This window comes from Lepisma saccharinum, chromosome 8, assembly GCF_977018435.1.
Source record: "Lepisma saccharinum chromosome 8, izLepSacc3.1, whole genome shotgun sequence".
Taxonomy (NCBI): domain Eukaryota; kingdom Metazoa; phylum Arthropoda; class Insecta; order Zygentoma; family Lepismatidae; genus Lepisma; species Lepisma saccharinum.
In genome coordinates, this window is record NC_139236.1 from 94,240,535 (window position 1) to 94,263,890 (window position 23,356).

Genomic DNA, 23,356 nt, shown 5'->3' on the forward strand with positions numbered 1-23,356 from the left:
GAATATTGATTTCCCAGCTAGTGCTTGGCACTTCCTGATGGATCAGTGTGGCAGAAGCTGTTGTCAAGTGTGCGCACCCTTGAAACAGTGAGGATGATGTGTTGAAGAATGCCACACATTTTTGGCAACACAAGGATAGGATTAAATCGTAAACCACTGAATGCATCACTCACACTCCCTCCACTTGCTTACGATTGAAATTTGACACCACTACCACCAGTGGGGTTATCTCATATTGGTCAAGCTGCACTCATCATTATTAGTATGGATTACTTCAAAATACAAATATTTCATTTGTGACAGATATGCAAAGATCATGGAAAAGTAGAGTATTATATAAAGTTACCCAATGTATTATATATTTATATATTATGTATTATATTGGTGGCATTAAAATGCTATTTCTTTTTTCAGACACCCCTTTCTCATTTGCTTCATACTACTCATCTCACATGGTTCTTCAAATGTCACCAGATCAAGCTTTCATTTGGGGATATGGTATTCCATCTGGTGATGTTATTGTTGAAGTAGATGGCAACACTGTAAATGTAACGGTTGATGGTATGTATGGCAGAAGGGTGGTATTTGAAGGGGTCTTATGTTGCTAATTTTGTTCAACTATAGTTCAGATCTTGTGACATATTATCTTCATTCTTTATTTATTCTTCTTATTCAAGCATTTCTATACCATGGACTAGGTTACTGCTGAAAATGTTATTATTCTCAGACATGTCATTGAGTTTGTGCAACTTGTTCATGATAAGAATTATTGTTGTCTTCTATTAATGTATTGCGCTCCTTGGGAATTTTTTGTTTGGTTGGAGCTGTATGTCAAATCTTGTGGTAGATTGGGCCAGTGATTAGTGAACTTTCAGTGCCTAGGAAACTAACTATTCACTTCATCATATCTGATATTGACCATGTTTTATTTTTGAGACTAGTCATTTAACATTGTTTTTAGATTTACGGTTTGTCTTCTAGCACGTGGCATCTGGGGAACACCGTTGGAACCCCATGAGGCAGGTGGACCGCACACAATTGTTGCAATGCATACTTATAATGTAAGTACAAATTCGGTCAATTATATTGCATTGGCAATTGAATATTTTGTCTTTCTTAATTTTAGCACCCTATACTGTTCTTCCCAGTTTAAAACATTGGTGTTACTCTGTGTTCTCAATTTCCAAGTGTAAATCCTAGGAAGAGAATAATTGGCACTCTATTGATAACTTAACATAACCCGTAACACAACAGCCCTTGAGGGTCAAAGCATATATACTGACCACACGTCGTCGTTGTAGGATTTCATGACTTTACTTTACTCATTTGTAGCTCCCCAATTTTCTCACGATGGTGGGTGGCCACTGGTCCCATACACTGGCTGAAATTTTAGGAAAAGTTGTTGTTTCCCCCCAGGAGACTCGAACTTGCATGCATCTCGTAGCCGGAGCACAAAGCATGATGCCCAAGGCACATCGGTGTGTGAATAACTACCCTGCAGTCAATAGCATCTGGAAGTGTAAGAGTAAATTTAGAGCCAAAATGGTCATGAATCGGAAATTTATGAAAAAGTTTTATGGGTTGTTCATGAAATGTTGGGGGTGTTAGTGCGTGGGTGGATGTATTAGGGCATTTAACCAGCTACTTGAACTTTCAACAATGAAATGCTTTTCAGTATTAAAGTATTTTCATTGCTGACAATGCCACAAAGAATTCTGTCCCTCGGTGCAAGATAATGGTAACCCACAGTTTGACCAAAATTGAGGTACCAGTTCCTCCACGAGCCTACTATGCTTATCTTCCCTCCTGTTTTATCAGAGTTCTCATGTGATACTGCCATGTATGTTTTCTGGCGTGAGCGAAATGACACCATCAAATCATCATATATTTGTAGCAACATAGTGGTAACCCACAAGGCAAGATGGCCACCTTGCTGGGGAAGTGTGAACGTCCATCAAAGCAATTGGAAATTGAACTTGTTGGATATATAGTTGATTTTGAAGTAGTGATTCATCAAGCAGTGGAAATTCCTCAGATAGAGATGTTGTTTCTTTTGTTTTCATTCATTGTGTTGCGTGCCATTATGTTGCACTGGAAAAAAAAAAATATGTTGAATACCATTATCTTGCTCCTAAATTCTCTGAAAAATGTTTTGGTGTTGCTATTAGAGACTCCTCCCATGACCTTGGATGATAAAGTTACTTCTATATCAGATCTCAAGTTTAATTTTCAAGGGAAATCACATGGAAAATGACAAAGCTTGTATGAGACTGATTACACTAAGTCCTTAAATTGTAAATAAAATGTAAATTATTTATTTGTGCGTACTGAACTTCGCTGGATCATGCTTAATTATTATATTAAAAGCTGCAATAAACAATTCACACTTGCGTGCAATACAATGGTATGCCACATCATTCTTTTCACAACTTGTCTCCAAAATTATTTTATTGTGAAAATATTTTGTTACTGCAATATACAGATTGTGTTATGTGATCATTGAAAGTCTATTTTATATCTAAATCATAGTTTCAAGACATTTAAAAGATATCTGTGAAATTAATGAATTTTCCAAATATCCAATCTCCTTTTTCTCGTGGATTGCCATTTCCTTGCCCCGAGGGGCAGAATAAGCTAAGTAGTTTATACTACAACTTATTGATTGATTGATTTGCTGTATTAAGTCCACTTTATCCACAGCAAGGCTAATCGGGACTGGACCTACAGCTTAAAGAGGAATCTGAACCACTATGTGCTTCCCAGGGTATTGAACCTGGGACCCCTTGATTACAAGGTAACGACACTACCACTGCACCTTCGGGGAGGCCCATACTACAACTTATATAATAAGTTATGTTAATATTTCTGCTTACATAATATTAAGAGCCTACATGTGAATTATAATTCTGAGACACTGAAAATTGTTGTTGTCTCTTCTCACAAAGCCTACAACTAATAGAAAAGGAATACCATGATACTTATGCTGCATTCTGCAGAATCAACTTTGGTACTATGTTAATAAATTTTAGCTGTGGCCAGTGAAATTGTATAAATGTTTTTGTAAGTAAATCTGCTATCATACTGAAAATAACTACTTTAACTGAAATATTTATTAATTTCTTTGATACAGAATGAAGATTCAATTCTTGAGTTGAAGGACATATACTTTGGTGATGTATGGGTATGCAGCGGTCAAAGTAATATGGTGATGAGTTTAAATATGGTATGTATAAACACCAATTTCAATAGTTTTACATTTCTAAGAATATAATCTACGTATATAGACTGAGTATAGACTCATTTTTTAAAGGAAATAATTAAGTTTCATAATCTAAAAATAGTTAGAATAGTTCAATGTAAAAAATAAAATATAAACAGGTATACCTTTCAGGATGTTCTAATTTGATTTAATTGATATTTGCTATTTAGCGCTTCATTTCTGCCACTTCTGTCTAATCATGATGATGAGGATGAGTGATGATATGATGAAACTGATGAAGGGATCTTTGTTATGTACTTACTGCCTCTCTGCAGGCACTTTTGACAGGTTTTGTAATTTCTGAAGTTAATTTTTATAAACATTTAAATACTGACCAAGGCAGAATTTATACAAGGTGTACAACTTTGCTTCTGCCGTTTTTCCCCAAAAATATGACACTGGAATGAAAAACATTGCTTACCCAGGCATTATTCAAAGTATTGTCCATCGCTGGCCACTACTTTCTCCCATCTTCCGGGCAGCGTACGAATGCCGCGTCTAAAAAATTGTTCATCTTTGGAGGCGATCCACGAATCGATCCACTTTTTGACTTCTTCGTAAGATCGGAAGTGTTGGTCAGCCAGTTCATGAGCCATTGATCTAAACAGGTGATAATCAGAGGGAGCGATGTCTGGAGAATAAGGCAGGTGGGGTAGGACGTCCCATCTTAATGTTTCCAAGTATGTTTTCACCACTTTGGCAACGTGGGGTCGTGCGTTGTCATGCTGAATTATACCCATGGCTTTCAGACGTTTTGAAATGGCTTGCTGTGTCACTCCCAATGATCGTGCCAATTCTTCTTGAGTTTGACGCGAGTCTTCACTCAGCAATGTCTCCAATTCTGCATCTTCGAAAACTTTCTGTCTTCCACCACTATGCCGGTCTTCGACGTTAAAGTCACCATTCTTGAAGCATTGAAACCACTCACGACAGGTTCTCTCACTTATAGCGTCCTCACCATACGTAGTGGAGAGCATTCGATGAGCCTCAGCCGCAGTTTTCTTCATATTGAAACAAAAAAGTAGAACCTCCTGCAAATGGCGAGAATTTGGCTCGTACACTGACATTTTCAATCGCAAACAACTTCACGATGCACACACCACTCGACTAATGTTTGAATGGGGTTATCTTGACAGAGGTCCAAGCTAACTGCATGACGTCTGCGATCTGCTTCTTTCGACCGCTACTTCCTGTTGTTGCCACCTGTCGGAAAACGGCAGAAGCAAAGTTGTACACCTTGTATAAAAAATATATACACTAAAAAGGTAATGTTTCCACCCTCTAACAGGGTCTTCTTCAGATGAATATTCACAATAGAAACTTTACCTTTTTAGGGTATATACTTTTTATACTATAAATTCTGCCTTGGTCAGTATTTAGATGTTTTATTAACATGGAAGCAAGGCTTACTAGCGTTAATTTTTATCCATTTCAGGTTTATAATGCAAGCGAAGAATTCACAAGAGCTGTGAACTACACACAAATCCGTCTCTTCAAAGTAGGTGAATCCTATTCAGAAACAGAGAGTTTGGATCTTGCTCTTGTTAATAGGACTTGGTCCCAGCCATCTAATGGTAATTAGTAGAAGCAATATATCTGAATAAATTTCATTGTTTCCCAAATCTAGATGGGTTTTTGAGGGTTTGTTCTAACAAGTATGTGAACCACAGCTTGAGTTACACCACAGTGTCCAGAATGAAAATGTGTGCTGGCTGTGGCAAAATCTGGAACTAACACCCACAAATGAGTTGTTTGGAATGTGTAACAATGACATTTTGCATTTACACTACATGACATATGTCACATTAGACTCAATGGGCTAATCTGTTATTTCAAGAAAACACAATGCTTGTTCAATTTACACTATACATGGCTAAATTTTTACCCAAATTGCCTTGCACCACAGGATATTTTCTTTTAAGTGGCAACACTGCTCCACCTTATGGAATGTATTACTTGATTAGGTGCTGGGTGAGCCCCAGAGCTGCCGTATGCAGGGTCACTGTCCTGTCCGAGATCACCCTGGCTCATCACTGAGAGTCTTATTATTTTTATACAAAGTATCAAACATTCAGCTTAACATGTGACTTACATACCTACATATTTAACCAAATGACTTTCCATAGAAAAATGAATGGTATATGTATTTAGAAATTTATTTTTAAAAATACTGCTCAGTGACCAAGTGTGTTAAGTAGTTAACCTTCAATCGTGCCATATATCTTCAAGTCCTGGCCAAGGTGGTTGTTCTTTGTGAACGTCCATTTCAATTAATCCTTTCATCCTCACCATTACAATTACCCAAAGGCGAGACAAAAGTAAAGTTATAAACAAAAATTCCAAAATACAAAACATATAAAACTATAAAAAAAAAGCACTGTGGTCCTGCACCGTGGCCATGTGGTCTAAGGCATAAGGTTCTGGGCTCAGGCTACAGTGTGTGTGTGCTGGTTTGTCTCTCCTGGGAAGAAGTATAACAACTTTTCTCTGGAATTTTGGCTAATGTATGGAACTGGTAGCATTCACTGTTGTGAGGAAATTTGGCAGCTACGAATGAGTACTGTAACCCGGTCATGGAAACCCAGAACAATGACTGGGAGTTCATCGTGCTGACCGCACTTTCACCCCATAACTGGTTGGATGATTGATCACTTCTTTTGAGGCATGTGCGAGTAATACCAGCAGTCGGTAGGTATGCCTTGGCCCTCACGGACTGTTGCGCCATGGGTTATTATACAGGGTGTCACCTAAAATTACCACTGGAAATATTTTGTGAACAACAATAAATATTAAACTACTTTCACAGATATAGAGGTATGAGAGGGTCTAATGAAATTAGTGGACATATCGGATATTGAATATCGACATATCGAATATTGATGCTTCAATATTTTAAAAATATCGCCTTTACATGGATATATGGACATATCGCACAGCCCTACTTCTGAGATGTTTGTTTCAAGTGTCAACTTCACGTTACAATTACTTGAGAAGTACTTGACGTATTAAATGTAACAAACGTAATTTTTAATGGTTTTTCCCCACTTTCAATCACACTAAAAATAAATGGGGTTTCCATTAAAAAAAACAACGTAAGTTTGTGTTGAAAATCGTACTTCCTTATGTAGTTGAATGTACTGTGTCCACTAATTTCATGAGCCCCTCATACCTTTATATCTACGAAAGTAGTTTTTCAATATTTATTGTCGTTCACGAAATATTTCCGGTGGTAATTTTAGGTTACTCACTCTCTATATAGAAAAAAGTACTAAAAGTGACAGAACTGAAGAAGCAAGTTACACATTACACCCTGAAGTGAAAAAATGTTTTAACATGGTGACAATGAGACAACTGGGGGATGCTTTGTGCAGATTTTGCTATCTTGGGGGACACTATTCCCCTAACACTTTGAGCTCTGTATGGGAATACTGGATCACTAAAATTACTGGTAATTTTACCAATATTATCCATGTAAAATCTGTCTACAGATAAATCAGTCCATTTCATCCCTAGTATATAAAATACAGGTAACAATGAAAGAAAGCCATATCAAATACAAGGGCTAATAGTTATCTAGCACTCTCTTCTCAACAGATTCCCTGGGGGCTAATCAAACATGGGAAGGTTTCTCCGCCCTGTGTTTCCTGTTTGGCCGCCATTTGTACGATGCATTCAAGGTGCCCATTGGCTTGGTTGAGAGTGCTGTGGGTGGAACTGTTATTGAAGCTTGGAGTTCTGACAGAGTAATAAAGGAATGTGGAGTGCCTACGCAGAACAAGTAAGTTTGGATGCATTTAAATAGAATTCTTGTGCCACACCGAAGTTCAAATATATGTAATTTTCCCATTATTTACAAGAAAATTGTTACAAAATACAATGAACATCAGCACCATAAGACTACATTTAATTAAAATTTTACTTGCATCTATTCTTTCATACTCTAAGTTTACTCACATGTCTGGATTAACCCTACATTGGTTGCGCACGGTCTCTAGTTCCGGGTGCGTGGTTTTAACATAGTCATTTTTCAATGGTTGTTTTGTCTAGCTGAGTTTCTAACCTTCCTCTTTTACACCACAACTTTGTTTCAGTGTTTGTTGAAGCCCTTTGCTGTCTGAGTCCATGCACAACTATGGGCATACCTAGATTTTACTGAAAATCCAGTCTGCCATTCTGTGCCCGACTAACGAAGACTGCCTTTTTATAGTTATATGGAATTTCAATTTTATAGTTTTATAGAATCTCAATTGTGCAAGAAAAGATCTAATCGTAATAATTTAGACCATTAATTAAACATATTTTAAGAACCCAGTCTCTGGCACCGTGCACGACAATCGACGTAACTTTTCTTGCACGACCCACGAAGTGTTAAGAAGCACAGTTTAAATGAATTTTAATCATGAATAATACTGTTTATATACGTTAGAGACAAATTAAGTTTCCAAGTCAGTGATGGAAGTGAATGGAATTATAGTTACCCCTTTTACCACTCAACAACTCCTTCCCCTCCGCCTCAACAGACACGTCAAACTTAGAATTGAATGACTAAGTGGATTGGTTTATTTTACTTCGTGTTTCTGCCACTTTTAGCTAATAGTGAAGATAAGGATGAAGGGTGATAAGATGAACAGCACACAACAAAGTGCCATAGAGGATGCAGGTGCAGATGCCAGTGCCTCCTTAGTCTGCGAAATGCAGTCTAGGGTGTACTTTGTGGAAGTGAGGTTGACGGTTGGATGTCTTCGCAAAGGGTCACCCCTTGTATCCCAAATTCGGTAATGAAAGGAAAGTTTTCCAAATATGTACTTTCATGTGACATTAAAAAAAGGAGGTTAAGAGTAAATGCTCAGAAAACATGGCAATTGGAGAAAACTTTAATGTTAAAATATAGAAACGGGAACATTAAAAAGTCTAAGGAATTTCAAATGTATGTTCAAAAATGAGTATACATGGAAGTCATAAAGCTGAAATAAGAGAAAGAATAAATAAAGGCAGAACAGCACTATTAAAATTAAATGGTTATTTTGTAGATCGTAACATAACTTCTAATAGAATATTTTTTTTTAAAAATGTAAATGTGGTAGTAATATGTACAAAATAATATATGGAGTAGAAGACTGTCATTTTAAAAAAAAGAGAGAGAAAGAATCAAAATTAAGATAACCAGAAACAATCTGCAAGAATATCAAGGAAAAGAAAAAATAAGGAACAATGAGTTTAGAGAGAATATTATGTGCAGCATTCAATACTGGATTTTACTTAATCAAAGCAGTTGAAATGTTTTGGTTGAATTGTTGTTTTAAGTCCACTTTTTGCACAGAAAGGCTAATTGGGACTGGACCTACAGTTCAAAGTGGGATCCGAACCACTGTGCCATGTGCCTCTACCAGAAATCGAACCCGGGACTCCTAGATTACAAGGCAACGACATTACCACTATGCCATTGAGGAGGCCCTGAAATGTTTTGGACATGATGTTAAAAAGATACAACAACACAGAAATAGGATGAGAGGACAACAAAAAATTATAGGAATAGAAAGAATCTGGAACACGGTGAGAAAGAAAGGCCTCACAGATGAAGAAAGAATACAGATGTATAGTGTAAATGGACACAGGAAGACATCTTAAACATTGTACCATCTGCTAAATAAATTAATAAGTATTTTTGTAATTTGTAATTGCAGAAAAACGAGAAATTAAATATTTTAATCTCTATAAAAGTAAACATGATTAAGCCTAAGATGGATTTGCTTCTTTAATTATAGATCAAAACTTTATTATTTTGCAGGTCCATACCTCTTCACAGAAACATGTCTTCTGTCCTGTGGAATGCAATGATACATCCCTTAGTCAATATGACTATTCGAGGAATTATTTGGTATCAAGGTAAATATATTACAGTTACATTTTCTTTTACAATATTTGCAACATTGAAAATACATTGTTTACTCTAGTTAGAAATGATCTACATATATTTTTAAAATATGGCTAAAATCAGTAAATGCCTCATATCTTATGTTGACAAATTTTGTGCAATTTTTTGCAAAATAACAAAGGCAAAGTGAAGATCTTATTTCTGTTTATATTGATTAATGATTCCTTAACGAGTACCAGAGCACCACACTTCTATTAGCTGAATCATTAATCAGTAAACAGAAGTAAGATTTCCTGTGTAATAATGAAATGAAATTGTAGATGTTCAAAAATTGAGAAAAAAATAAAAATTCTGATAAAGTGTGTACTGGGAAATTAATTGTATACATGAGATTACACACATTCCGTATCATGCCATCTATCAAAATGAGTGTGAGTTTGGGTTTAAGCCCAATTTAAATATGGCTAGGCTAGTCGGGACTGGGCCTACATTTTCAAGTGGGATTCGAACTACTGTTTGCATCCACTGGTAACACTGTTAAGCCTTGTTTCCATGTTAATAAACCATTAAAATGCTGACCAAGGCAAACTTTTATAGTATAAAAAATATACATAAAAACGTAACGTTTCCACCCTCTAACAGGGCCTTCTTCAGACAAATTTATTGTGAATATTCATCTGAAGAAGACCCTGTTAGAGGGTGGAAACGTTATGTTTTTATACTATAAAAGTTTGCCTTGGTCAGCATTTTAATGGTTTATCCACTGGTATTGAACTTGGGGCATCTTGATTACAAGCAATGATATATGAAAATTAAAACTGACTTATTGAAAAGTTAGTGAAAATTTCAGGCTTAACCAGAGATCAAACCTGGGACTTTGGCATTTCAACCCACTGAGCTACCAAACCAAGCTCTAAGAACGAACTCAGTCTGAAACAGTTCCCTCTGCTGCAGCGAGATGGAAGTAGTTGCCCCATGTCTGAAGGTAGCCACAGAGGCAGCTGGAATGAATATGGCATGTAGATTTAAGGAGTGAAACGCCAGGTGAAGTCAGAGGTTGGTTTTGTAGCTCTGTTGCAGAGATAGGTTTGGCATGGAATGCAAAAGAGCAAGGTTTGATTCCTGGTTGATCCTTAAATTACTTACTAACTTTCCAATAGGTAAAGGTAAAAAAAAGGTAAAGTGCTCCCCTGTGCATAGCACTACGCCATGAAGGCGTATAGGGGGTGTGGGGGTAACGCCCCACACTTCCTTGATCCAGTCGTGAGTGGGGGTGATGTGATCAGCATCATGCCCCTGACCGCCTTTACCCCCCAGGGTTTCCCCCAGGTAGCCATGACGCTGGGTGGGTGCCGGGGCCGCTTCCATCGTTAGAAAAGTTCCCGGATTTGAACCGGCCGGGGATCGAACCCAGGACCTTTAGCATGGTAGTCAGACGCGTTACCGACTGAGCCATTGATCTTAATCCTCCATGTGGTCATAAGGTATTCTCACAGAAAATTCAGTTTGAAACATGCTGTGAGAAAGTTGGTTCAGGTACCAAGTATATTTATAAATAAAAAAAAACAAAAAAAACTGATAAATGTGATTAAACTAAACTCCATAGTGCAACTTTTTCATTGGGTGATGTGTAGTCAGTGTGCCGAGTCCTGCATTAAATGATACAACGTAAGGCTGAGGAAGTCTCTTCTGCAGGATATTAATGCTTTTAGTATATTATTTGGCAGAAAAAGAAATGACAGTGTCAGGTATTGGATACCTGCATATGCTGTATACTACATAGAAAATGGTATCTTTTGATAGCTTGTGGCATTGAAATGAGGCATGATGGTGCAAAGAAAAGTTATTTGCCTTCATGTTCTCTAAATGATGTGGCTTTTCGTCAGTATTGTTTGACAACACTTTGTATAATAAATTACATAAATAATATACATGTGTACATTTTATATTTCAAGGTGAAGCTAACATCATGAAAAACTCTCTACTCTACTCCTGCACGTTCCCTGCTATGGTGGCTGATTGGAGAAGAGTATGGAAGCCACTTGATGGATCCACTGTTCCTTTTGGATTTGTTCAGGTATGTTCCTGAATTTTCTCCCTTATATTGATACAGCACCAGTGACTTACAGAAAAAAAATGAGGCAAATGTGTGTATGTGCACTAACCAGTAATCAATGAGGTTCAGGATGCCAACTGAAGAAATAAACCTGTAGTACAACAGAAACAAATCAATGTAAAAAGTGCAAAATTCTCATAAATAGGGAATGTAGGTGCCAAAAATGTACTAAACATATGAAAAGTGTGGAAAAATTCAGTTTACATCTGAAACCCTTCTCTGCATCAGAATATGTATTTATACTCTTTTACTTTTTTAACCAGTAGCTGGCACCCTTCAACCAGTCCCGTCTACCACATCCTCTACCAGGTCTTCCGGACATGCGGTGGCATCAGACAGCAGACCTGGGCTACGTCCCCAATGCTTTACTGCCAGATGTGTTCATGGCTGCAGCTCTGGACCTCCCAGATAACAGGTCACCTTTTGGCAGGTATGTTGCAGTTCACTTATGTTTCCTTCTCAGTTCACAATTAATTTCTCTAAATATTGAGTACAAATTCATTGCTGAACTTTTGGTATGTTATGAATGTTGCATCTTTTATGCAGAAATGCATAGTTAATTCAGTTGCATCTTCTTAATTGTGATGTTATATTTTACATCAGGTTTCATACGTCAGTTTCCAAAAATAATATATTTCATATGAGCCTTGGTGGCCTAGTTGGTAAGACATCTGACTGCCATGCAGGAGACCAAAGTTCGATTCCTCTGGGGCTCATCCAGTCTTAATGGATACCTAGGGTGACCATGGTGGGGTAAAGGTAGCCGAAACATGTTGCTGATCACATTACCTCCAAAATGACCAAGATCGAGAATGTGTGGGGCCCTACCCCCACATTCTGTAAATGGAGATGGCGTGATCAGCATCATGCTCCAGAAACTACCTAATATCTTCGATTTAGCAATATCTATGTTTCAACGCATTTGATTTTTTTTATTTATTGTCACTTTTGGTAAGACAATGAGGATGAGTGATGATATGATGAAATGATCGCAAAAGCACACATGCCCAGGCTTCAAACCCAAAACCCCTGGTGTTGTAGCACACCACAGAGGCTGGTTTACCAATGAATTTGAAAACATTTAATAGTGTTAATATGAAAGATTTACACAATATATATCAACACAAAAAATACTCAGAAATAATTTATGGTGGATTAAAATGCAAATATTGTGTTGTGATATGGTTGGGATTACTGAGATTATGGCTGAATAATGGCAAATTGGTACAGGTGTCAATGACTGAGAAACCTGACATTTCTATAATCGCAAATTCTGTGTTGGTACTTTCTCTAAACCAGTTAAAATTCAGCTTGGAGCAACCCTCATACTATTGTATTAATAAGATTAATAGTAACCTCTCCAATGGGATCATCGCCTTGTAATCAACGGTTCCTGGGTTCAATACTCAGTGGAGGTACATAGTGGTTCACATCCCACTTTAAACTGTACATCCAGTCCAGATTAACTTAACTGTGCATAAAGCAGACTTAACAAAAACTCAAACAAACAAGATTAATATTCAGTGAATAGAATATATTGATGAAATATGAAAAAAAATTATGTACTTACTGAATATACAACTAATAGAGTCTATGCAATAATAGTAGTAAAATAAATATTGAGGCAATGATATTGGATGGTTTTAGGGAAATTTAGAAGTTACTATCCTGGAAATGTATGTCGTTACAGACAAGGACTTTTAATTTAAATGTTACAAATGAGATTCAAATAATTGCTCGATTTTCACTACTTCTTTTTGCAAAATTACAAGTATCAGAAAGCACAGATTTTCTTTTTATTTTGGATTATCTGTGAATGTAATCTTCAAATTATCTTCTATTATAGTATACATCCCAGGGACAAGCAGACAATCGCTCAACGCCTCTTCTGGGCTGCCATGAATGTTGTATACAGGAACTCCAGCTATCCAACAATTGGACCAATGGTATATATTTCTCACATATACTTTTCTCATTTCATAGCAGCAAGGAAGGGAGTTTTTTACGAGCAAATATTGTATGTTGCATTTATGCTTCTAGTGTGTTTTAGTAGCAAAGTAAGACGTACCCATGCTTTAACATCTAAATAAAACTTGAGTTTGGATGCAGACATTTCTTCAAATACCGACAGTTTGTCAATTTTCATGAAATGTCGGGAAAGAATTTCAAAAGCATTTAGAGCTTTTCTTTGCATGTGTGAAGAGAAAAATGCATCACAGTGTATCTTAAAAAAATACTTTCATTCATTACTTATTTTTCTTATTTTGTATTGCTTTTCGGCAAGTTTTGGATAATTGTGACAATGAGATGAATGTTGAATAGATGAAAACACTCTCACAATCAAATATACTTTGCAGGAGTTGAACCTCAGACTTTTGGTGCCAAGCCCACCCAACCTTTTCAGCCACTAAGGGCCAAAACAGTTTAATTGGTTGATAATGTATTACTCCTAGTTGACTCTTATTTTCTTCTATACTTTTTCAATACAGTGCAGATGTCTTTGATTAGACCAATAAATAAATTCTTCCTGTTCAAAGACATGTAAATCATTTTTGAAATATAAGAAAAATGATATCACTCACAAATAATATCATTAATAAGAAATTGCATTTCTTTATTCTTTAATCTGCTCATCTTCCCCAAGTGGTAAGATTGATTGATTAATTGTTTGCTTTATTTTACTTTGCATTTTGTCAGTGGCGAAGCGTGACATTTTTACAGTCATCACAAGATTTGCCAAACATCAGGGTCGATCTTTCAACAGAGGGGAGGAGGGGTGGGGGCATGATATTTCTAGGGGGTAAACGCCAAGGTCACTGCCAATTCGATGTAAAAGCTCATACCACAGACCTTACGACTACAAAAGACACATAATTCTATCCCATACGATGAGAATTATTAAATATGATGGAGACTGAAATGCAAACACCTCAATTGTCATGTTTAAAGGTAAGAAGAACCTTTATGTTTCACCGCCAATTGTTGTTTTGATAATAAAAAGCAGATTCATATTGTTCAATGTGTGCTTTTCCTCTTAACAAGTGGAAATAGCAGACATTTGAGTGGTGTGCCCAGGATTTTCGAAGAGGAAAGAGGGGGGGGGGAGAATGTTGATGACTCCAGACAAACCCTGCCGTGGCTGTAAACATGGGGATGGGGCTGAAAAAAGGGCCTGTTATGACCCAGACCTTCAAGAGTGGGGGGAAAGTACAGGTCGTTGGACATGTCTGCCTGCTCGGAAGCATTCGGCTGTTCTCGGCACCAGCAGAGACCAGAGATTCACACCATTTTGCGATGAGCTGGGCTGACAAACACCATTGCCTTGAATAGGAAACTTGGCGAGAGGGTTCAGCACGAGGGATAGTGCTGGGGCCTCATTTCGATGTGCTAAGATTAGCGAATCTCTTGAGTATTTCGAGCTGTTTCATGCTGTCGCTTGGCTTATTTCGCACAAATATGCGAGAATTCTGACTTATTATTTTTACTGCTTCTCTAAAATATATAAAATGCAATATTTTTATTATTTTGCTTGGTCAAAGATGCCCCTGCTTTTTGTGCTATTTTTGGCTAATTTGCAAAGATGGAGTGATGATGTGATGAAATTGATGGAGTGGACACTCACAAACATCCATGCCCAGGCCACGAGTAGAACCTGGGACCCCTGGTGTCATAGCATGATGTGCTAACCACTCCACCACGGGGCTGTTTCTGAAGTAGTAAGAATACAATGAAATCTGTCAGTTACAAAAGATAAAGGGCAACAATGTTACACCAATTCACATACAAGACATTCTGCTTTTTGAAAGTAACCATAAACAATTAATTCTTAAATAAATAACTTTTGCATTTATTAAGATGATGATAAAGAAATGAAAGTTTTTATTTATAATTCTATGTGCAAGATGGCGGTGGCTACATGAACCATTAGCAGAGACTTAAGTTGATATCATGCAATTATATTATTACCCTATTATTGTTATTATTTCGACAATGTTATTCTCTTTTGTGATGATCAGAAGATTTACGTAACTTTCTATCTGAAAAATTATCATTAGGATCACCATTTTATTTACCAATTTTGAAGATGAGTCATAGTTATATGAAATTGATGGACACTCACAAAGAACACCCATGCCCTGGCTGGGATTTGAACCCAGAAACTTTGGTGGCAAGACTGGAAGTCGACTACCTAATGTGCTCAGCCACAGAGCCATCATAAATAAATCATAGTTATTAAGTTTTGTGTAGTTGTGGAGATAGATGGAAAAAAATAATATGGAACTGCAAAACACACTTATGTCTGGTGCTGGTGTTAAGGTTCGGATCGATTTAATCTCATAAATGACAATGTAACAGTTGGGCTGACTCATAGATGGCGTTACTAGAATTAAATCCATGTGTTTTTTACTTAGTACTAACCTTCAAAAGATACGTGTATAAATTTCACAGCTGCCGGATAATTAGTTCGTGAGATATAGCATTGTGAGTGAAGCAGCTTTTGTTATTGTGAAAAAATGGATAAAAAAGAATTTCGTGTGTTAATAAAGCATTGCTTTTTGGCGAAAAAAATTACTGTTGAAGCCAAGGCTTGGCTTGATAAACATTATTCGGACTCTGCACCAGGAAAATCAACCGTTGAGAAGTGGTTTGCTAAATTTAAACGAGGCGAAATGAGCATCGAAGACGATGTACGCAGTGGACGCCCCAAAGAGGCTGTTACCGACGAAAACATCAAAAAAGTCCACAAAATAATTTTAAATGATCGTAAAGTGAAGTTGATCGAGATAGCTGAGACTTTAAAAATATCAAAGGAACGTGTTGGGCATATTGTGCATGAATATTTGAACATGCGAAAGCTGTGTGCAAAATGGGTGCCGCGCGTGCTCACAATCGATCAAAAGCAACAACGTTTTGATGATTCGGAGCAATGTTTAGCGATATTCAACCGTAATAAAATTGCTTCCCCATCCACCATATTCTCCAGATCTGGCCCCCAGTGACTTTTTCCTGTTTGCAGACCTTAAAAGAATGCTCGCTGGAAAGAAATTTAGCACTGATGAAGAGGTAATCACGGAAACTGAGGCCTATTTTGAGGCTAAAGAGAAATCGTACTATAAAAATGGCATCGAAAAATTGTATGACCACTATAATCGTTGTTATCGCCCTCGAAGGCAACTATATTGAATAATAAAATCGAATTTTGTCAAAAAAATATTTTTTACTATGTTAGCCTACGAACTTTTCAGCCCAACTGTTACTGTATCTTGAAGAATCATTCTACATTTTAAAAACCTATATCATTTTTTCACGTTACATTGCATGGCTATGATAGTGATAACTCACACTTTAATGCTCACGCAGCGATCCAAATACGAAATTTGATATCAATAACTGAGGTACAGAATGCTCCCAAATTCACCTACATCCCCCTCATGACAGGTCCTGGTTTAGCATTTAAAAGTTACGTAAACACAGGTCTTACCTTAACATATCTCAACATTCATGCCACTTGTTCAGGAAAGAAACAGGTTCAGCAGGCAGGGTTCTAACAAGGAATGGATCAGGTGGAAGGAAGGTAGCAACTTGACGTCTGCACCAATCTTCTCTGCAGAAAAAAACCTGTGTGAGGTTAAGGTTTTAAGTTGTAGTGCCATGATGACCTTAACAGTAGTAATGATTGTGAGCCAATACACATACATTACCAGAATGCGGATATCCCACGTGGCATGCAAAAGTGATGGCCAACACCAATGCAGAGACCAAATATACTCCTTAACTTAATTTTATTTTCTCTCTACTGTGTGCAGTGAAAGATCATTTCTTGATTAGACAATCCTTTTAATATTCTGATTGTTTGAATCTATTAACATTTGTAAGAAAATGATAGTAAATTGATATTTTAGTGACTTCAGATTATGAGTACCGCACTGATTGTTTGTAAGTTACATTGTCGGTACATTTTATATATTTATACAGTGGCACCCTGACTTTAAAATTCTTCCTGCATTAGACATTAAATCTTTGTGGTCCCAATAGAGCAAAATGTTATTTTAAGTTTGTTTCAACTTCGTTCCCCAAAAAACTTAAAAATCGAGGAACCACTTTTATGATATTACAGGCTAACGTTAAGGATAGCATCCTCCATTTTGGTGAAGGTTTCGCTTGAATTGTTGAACTGTGCATTCAACAAATCAAAATGAATGGACGTGGTGATGGACAATTTGGCTACATTGAACTTGACTCTACAAAGTTTACCCTTATTTCCAGGTGGTGCAATTTTTTACGCAGAGGAATGATACGAGCAGGCTGATGATTCTCACGTATAACAAAATCATTAAAGTGCACACTCGGAACGGGTTTTCTGTAAGTATCTTCAATCTTTTAAAATGATTATCTATGTTCTTCTTAAAGGTTCCCATAATTACTTTTTGTAGATGGAAAATAATCTAACACAGTTAGTTTTAGGGTTTTTTATTTTAGTTTATCTACGACGTTTCATCCTGGTTTCCCAGAACTTTTTCAAACTACACCAAGATATAATGTTACATACAACACCACCACCTCACATGGATAGTCACTCTACACTTCTATGGAGTTCTGGGAAACCGGGGTGAAATGCCACAGATAAAATAAAATAAAAACCAGCAAAAATAACTGTTAAATTATTTGGCATCTTTTAAAATGAAACTAACCATGAAATTTTGTTATCCAGTATGATAACCAATATTTCAGTGTTAAATTCACGTAATTTACTATTATGCAAAAACTGGTCCTGCAAATGACACAAATATTTATCCAATCCTAAAGGGAAGAACATTTTGTTTTGGAGCACCACTCAGTGAAAAAAGTATATGTCTAAAAATACTAAGATAGGACTGATTATAGTCAGGTGATAATATGATTCATTAATTCAACTCCGTTAAAATATTTATATTTGTTATTTTACATCACTTTTGACTAATTTCAATGATGAGGATGGATGATGATTAGATGAAAGGACATTATTTGAGTTTTTCAGTTCTCTTTCATGTACAGATAGGGTAATTGGAACTGGACCTACAGTTTAAAGTGGAATCTGAACCACTATTAGCCTCCACCAGGTATTGAACCTGGGACCCATTAATTACAAGGCAACGGCATTACCACTATATCATAGAAGCACCTGAGGGTGATCCCTAACTGAACCATGCCTGTATTATTTCAAGGGTATTATACTGAACGCAACTCCGACTGGCAGTTGACCTTGATGGCTATTTCTGGCACTTTCTTTCCCCCAACTCATTTTCGGGAGCATGTGCTCCAATGGGTGTCAACAAATTAATTGCTGAAGGGATCACATCGTTCTCCCGAAGCAACGATGCCAAGCGTACTTCTGTTTTTGCCAGTTGACTTTATTTGCATGTTTTGTGCACTGTTTTTGCATGCTTTGGGTAGTATTTTTTTTGCAACTTGTGTGTTGTTTTTTGTGTACAGTACTTGTACTCTGTTATTGTACACCCAACACCAAAAGAAACGGTAGGCAAATTGTCCATCACCATTTCCATTGTCTGTTTTCCACAATGTGATGGTCATGAATTGGAATACAAACACCAGAAAGGAGAGGGCAACACTCTTAATAATACTCCTTAAAACAACATAAGATGTAGAATAAAAATAATGAAAATTGATAGACAATTTGTGTACTATATTATCTTTGCCAGAACTTATATCCAGTAACGACACCAGGAAAAAGTAGCTGGGAGCAGGGGCAACTTTCAAGGGGGGGGGGGTGCATTTAATATAGCACCAACCATTAAGTCTAAAATGCATATTAATAATAATACACAATTAAATTTGCTGGTGCTCATGCACATATGGTATTTTTCAACTGAAAGTAAATTTAGAGTAAAAATGGGCACTTGTTAACATTTAAGGGGTGTTGAAGAAATTTTGGGGTTGGTTAATTCTCTTGATACAGTTATGAGACAATATATCACTCCCCAGGAAATTTTCCTTGCTATGACAGTATATAAATTAATAATGTTTTGCCTATTCCCCACCAATTCTATCATTGTCACGATGTCATAATTAATTTATTACTCACGGGGTCTCCCTGGTGGTATAGTGGTAATATCATTGCCTTGTAATCAAGAGGTCCTGGGTTCGATACTCAGTGACAGTACAAGTGATTCGCATCCCACTTTCAAGTGTAGATCTAGTCGAGCTTACTAGTAATTTAAAGTTGAAAACTCTCCGCTCTATTACACAACATCCTTCTTCACACAGTCTTGACTGCATACCGACCTCGTTCTGGACACTTCATTGTGCAGGACCACGTTCACAGTTGTACCATCAACCCCCGCTGATTTCTGGTGCTGAAAATATCGTTGATCGAGAACACTCTCTCGTGCTTGACAGTACATTTGGCAACGTGCGGTGGACCCAAAACTCATCTGTTTCGTCCCGAAACAAACGTTCGATACCTTGTGACTCGAAAATACCCAATTTCAGTCGAAGAAAATTCAACTGATTGCTGATTTGCTGTTTCCCAGCTGCCAGTTGGAGTTGCATTCAGTATAATGGGAATAAGAGGTATTTTATTTAATTTATCTGTTGAATATTTTTAGAATATATTTTGTTTACATATTTGTTTACACCCACAGGCTCTGTGTGATGACACGTGGAAGGACATTACCATAGTCAAATGGGATGACCAGACTGTAACTCTTGATGTCACTGACTGCAACCCCATCGTCGTCCTGAGGTATCTTTGGAAGGACATGCCCTGCAGCTACAAGCACTGTGCGATCTACTCTGATGATGAGTACCAACTGCCAGCACCAACATGGTTATGGAAACTTTGAAATTTCCCATGGGTATTTCACAATATATAGTCCAATGTTATGTAACGTACTGTTCAAGATTTTGTTTTATGCACCAACAATAGTATAACAAATTGGATATTGCCTTTCATTATCATCACACTCATTATCTCAATCTAATATTTGTTGTTTACATAGTTCACAACAAGGAGGATCTGTCAACCTTAAACATTAAGTACTAATATTCCATTTTACTATGATACGTTCATTCATATCAATTTGATAGAGCATACTGGTAATACTGTCAAAAATTACATCAATCCAACATTTTTATAAATTTAGTGTACAAGGATACAATTCACTTACCTTGGTTTTGTAAAGTAAATGTTTCAATGTGGATTAACTTTTCTCAAGCAGTCATCTGATTAAATGATCACTGATTAAGAAGACAAATGAACTATCCAAGTTTTTCTGGTGAATTTGCAACTGTGTATCTATACTTTATTAGTATTGATAAAACATCCATGTCTGTCCATCCCTAATAAATACCATGTGATTTACTTCTACCATTCTGTCGTTTAGACTTTGGTGTAATGAATACACAAGGAACATTTGTGTTCCTTAAATACCAGATGTTTAGAATTAAAGTTCCCTCTACTGAAGAGCCCTCTTCAGCCAGTTGAAAGCAACGAAGTGTAGTGAAACTTGGAATAGAGGTGAAATTAGTGGTGAATCCACAGAATTCAGTCCATAGTCAGAAGCCAACAGTTGTTTCAGCACAACATTTCCACCTGGTGGCAAAAATTTGAACTTTCTTTTGGCGGTATTTGCGCCTACTGTGATATGCATGACCTTCATATAAAGTTTTACCACAATTGCTTGTTTCGAAAGGCTCTGGGTAGGGCAAGTTTTAATTCTAACCACCTGGTACATCTCTAAATAAACAGTCTTGGGCAAAGTCCACATCAGAGTCATCTAGACACATACATTTACTGAGAGACTAACGTGTCACTGCAATTGTGGATGCGTCAATTTTTCTTTTAGTTTATCAGGACCTGCAGATTTTATGTTGGTCCTCTACCAAAGTGGCACTTGACCACAAACTGCTCACACCGTGTAGAACCTTCACCCTCGAGTCAAGTACAAGCATTCATTCATTGCGCAGTGCAATGGACAGACGGAGTGGATGTGTCACAAAAAAATGGTCTCATCCAAGTGAACGGTGACAATGTGACTTATCTCTATAGTTTCAAAGAGTTTCAAAGCATCTTACTAATATCAGTAAAATGTATATTAATAGATCCCTATTATTTACAATTGGAACTTGAATTCATGACCAGGGAGCCAATGAGCTCACTAGCTAAGCACCTCAGATTCAACACACACAATCAAAAAAGGTTTCAGTCAGGTGTGCATCTCACACACCAATTGACACCAAGATCAGGGAGTAAGTGGACAGGTACATCACATTTCGCTCCCAGTACCGCAGCAAATGGAACCCAGATTTAACGGCAAACGCAGCAGATGAAAACACTACACCAGTGCCTCTAGCAGCGTGCAGAAAAGCAACGTGAATCGGAAACTGGGCAAGCAGTGAAACAAGTTCTCGTGTGGATGGTGGCAAGGGCCATCGACCTTAGAACCTTTATAAATATGCTGTGCGGTTAAAGTTAGTGCATTATTTTGCTTCTGCGTCTTTAATTCCCGAAACATGAATGAAAATGAATTTGTATTTAAAACCTGCTACCTGGTTTCGGAATAACATATCATGATATATTACAGATATCAAAATACATTTCTAACTAAACACAAGGCCATGAAATTAGGCAGATGGCGGAAGTTTGCGCTGTTGCCACAACCCTGTGAGTTCGGAGGTAGATGTGAGACTCCATATCTGGGGCCTGTAATGAACTTTCAATTCACGTGATCACCGGCTCTGTATCGAATGAGATTTGAAAGTGCCCCGGAGAGAGGTCGGTCTGATGCTTGAACTAAGCAACACAGCCCAGTTGACGTTGCCACACACTGCATTGGAAACCAGCGACTTTTGTCCCGCTCTTGCTTTGCTTTTCCCACATGTGGCAACAGCACAATTCAGTCCAGCTGCCTATTTTCATGGCCGTGCATTTAACAAATTGGAATAAAAGCTGAGTAATACACGTGAGATCTTTATGTTGTTCCTTAACATTTTTCATAATACTACATAGGTAAGTCCAGCACCAATGGAAAATTTAACAAATCCCAAAGTACAAAGAATAAGAAATGCTAAACAATCACTATTAATTTTCACCAAAGCAGTCTACTTATAATACATAACACACTTCTTGCATGCACAGAAACACTAAAACTTACAAAAATAACAATCAAAATTTGTTCCTTGTTCTAAGAATGTGCTTGTATCAAAATAGAATGAATAACAAAGGTATGTCTTTATTGTATTACACAATTGTATAAAACAAACTGAAATGTTAGAAAAATAAATTCAAAATGTATCTTTAAGGCAAGTTCGATGTTTACCATTGTTCTCAGCAGCCAGATGTGTTTTCTTTTATGACTAGTTGGAATGGAGGTAGAATTAAACACTTCTTCCATCACCTCTGTGATACAACACTGTCAGCCAACAATTTGAAGAAATACTCCACCTATTAAAGAGAAGTAAAAGTGAAATAAGTCAACTGCAGCATCATTACACTTAAGGATTAGTTTTGAAAAATGTTAGATTGGAAATTTACTACATTTACACTACAGCTGAGCCAACACCATTGAACTAATATTTGAACAATGAAACAATTTCAAATAACTGTCCACAGGCCATACTTATATATATATTTTTTTTACCAAAAATTGGACAATTTTTTACAATTTATTTTTAATTAATACATGAGAAAATCTACTCGTATAATCAGTCTTTATTTGTGTACTGACAACACTTCATGTTCACCTGACCTTAGCCCCTTAGGGCCACGTTAAAGATGTCATGTACCACACAAAGGTTGGGGGTGTGGTTGAACTGAAACACAGATTAGAGCTGTTATCATAACAATTGCTGAGGGTATGCTGGGAGAACACGACAGGATGCCAAATAATGCCGTGACATCCGCAGGATTCTTTCCAGTGAGGGGCAAGTATGATAATTTTCTCTCCAGGGAGGGGGGGCAACAGACATATTTCCCCCATAATAGTGCTGCACCCTAAAAACACTTATTAAGATTGAAGCTATCAAGTTCCTGAAACACCCTTCCAATAATTAAAATAAATTAGTGAATGAAATGAAATATACATGTGTCCCTCCTCCCTCCCCCAAT

At 37.1% G+C, this 23,356-nt stretch overlaps 2 protein-coding genes across 6 annotated transcripts in view; one reads left to right on the forward strand and one right to left on the reverse strand.

Annotated features, from left to right (window-relative positions):
* The window catches only part of LOC145991316 (sialate O-acetylesterase-like), a 35,014-nt gene extending 12,799 nt beyond the window's left edge, over positions 1 to 22,215 (forward strand). For all 4 annotated transcript variants that reach the window (XM_083127317.1, XM_083127318.1, XM_083127320.1 and 1 more), the window contains exons 3-13: positions 415 to 561; positions 982 to 1,061; positions 3,131 to 3,223; positions 4,695 to 4,833; positions 6,854 to 7,037; positions 9,048 to 9,145; positions 11,090 to 11,211; positions 11,517 to 11,680; positions 13,097 to 13,196; positions 17,518 to 17,613; positions 19,893 to 22,215. In XM_083127317.1, coding sequence (XP_082983443.1) covers positions 415 to 561; positions 982 to 1,061; positions 3,131 to 3,223; positions 4,695 to 4,833; positions 6,854 to 7,037; positions 9,048 to 9,145; positions 11,090 to 11,211; positions 11,517 to 11,680; positions 13,097 to 13,196; positions 17,518 to 17,613; positions 19,893 to 20,093 — 1,424 coding nt within the window. In that variant the 3' untranslated portion in view covers positions 20,094 to 22,215. The remainder of the gene's footprint in view (positions 1 to 414; positions 562 to 981; positions 1,062 to 3,130; positions 3,224 to 4,694; positions 4,834 to 6,853; positions 7,038 to 9,047; positions 9,146 to 11,089; positions 11,212 to 11,516; positions 11,681 to 13,096; positions 13,197 to 17,517; positions 17,614 to 19,892) is intronic.
* Positions 22,207 to 23,356, reverse strand: part of nmdyn-D7 (nucleoside diphosphate kinase homolog 7) — a 59,918-nt gene continuing 58,768 nt past the window's right edge. For both annotated transcript variants that reach the window (XM_083127323.1, XM_083127322.1), the window contains one exon: positions 22,207 to 22,693. In XM_083127323.1, coding sequence (XP_082983449.1) covers positions 22,643 to 22,693 — 51 coding nt within the window. In that variant the 3' untranslated portion in view covers positions 22,207 to 22,642. The remainder of the gene's footprint in view (positions 22,694 to 23,356) is intronic.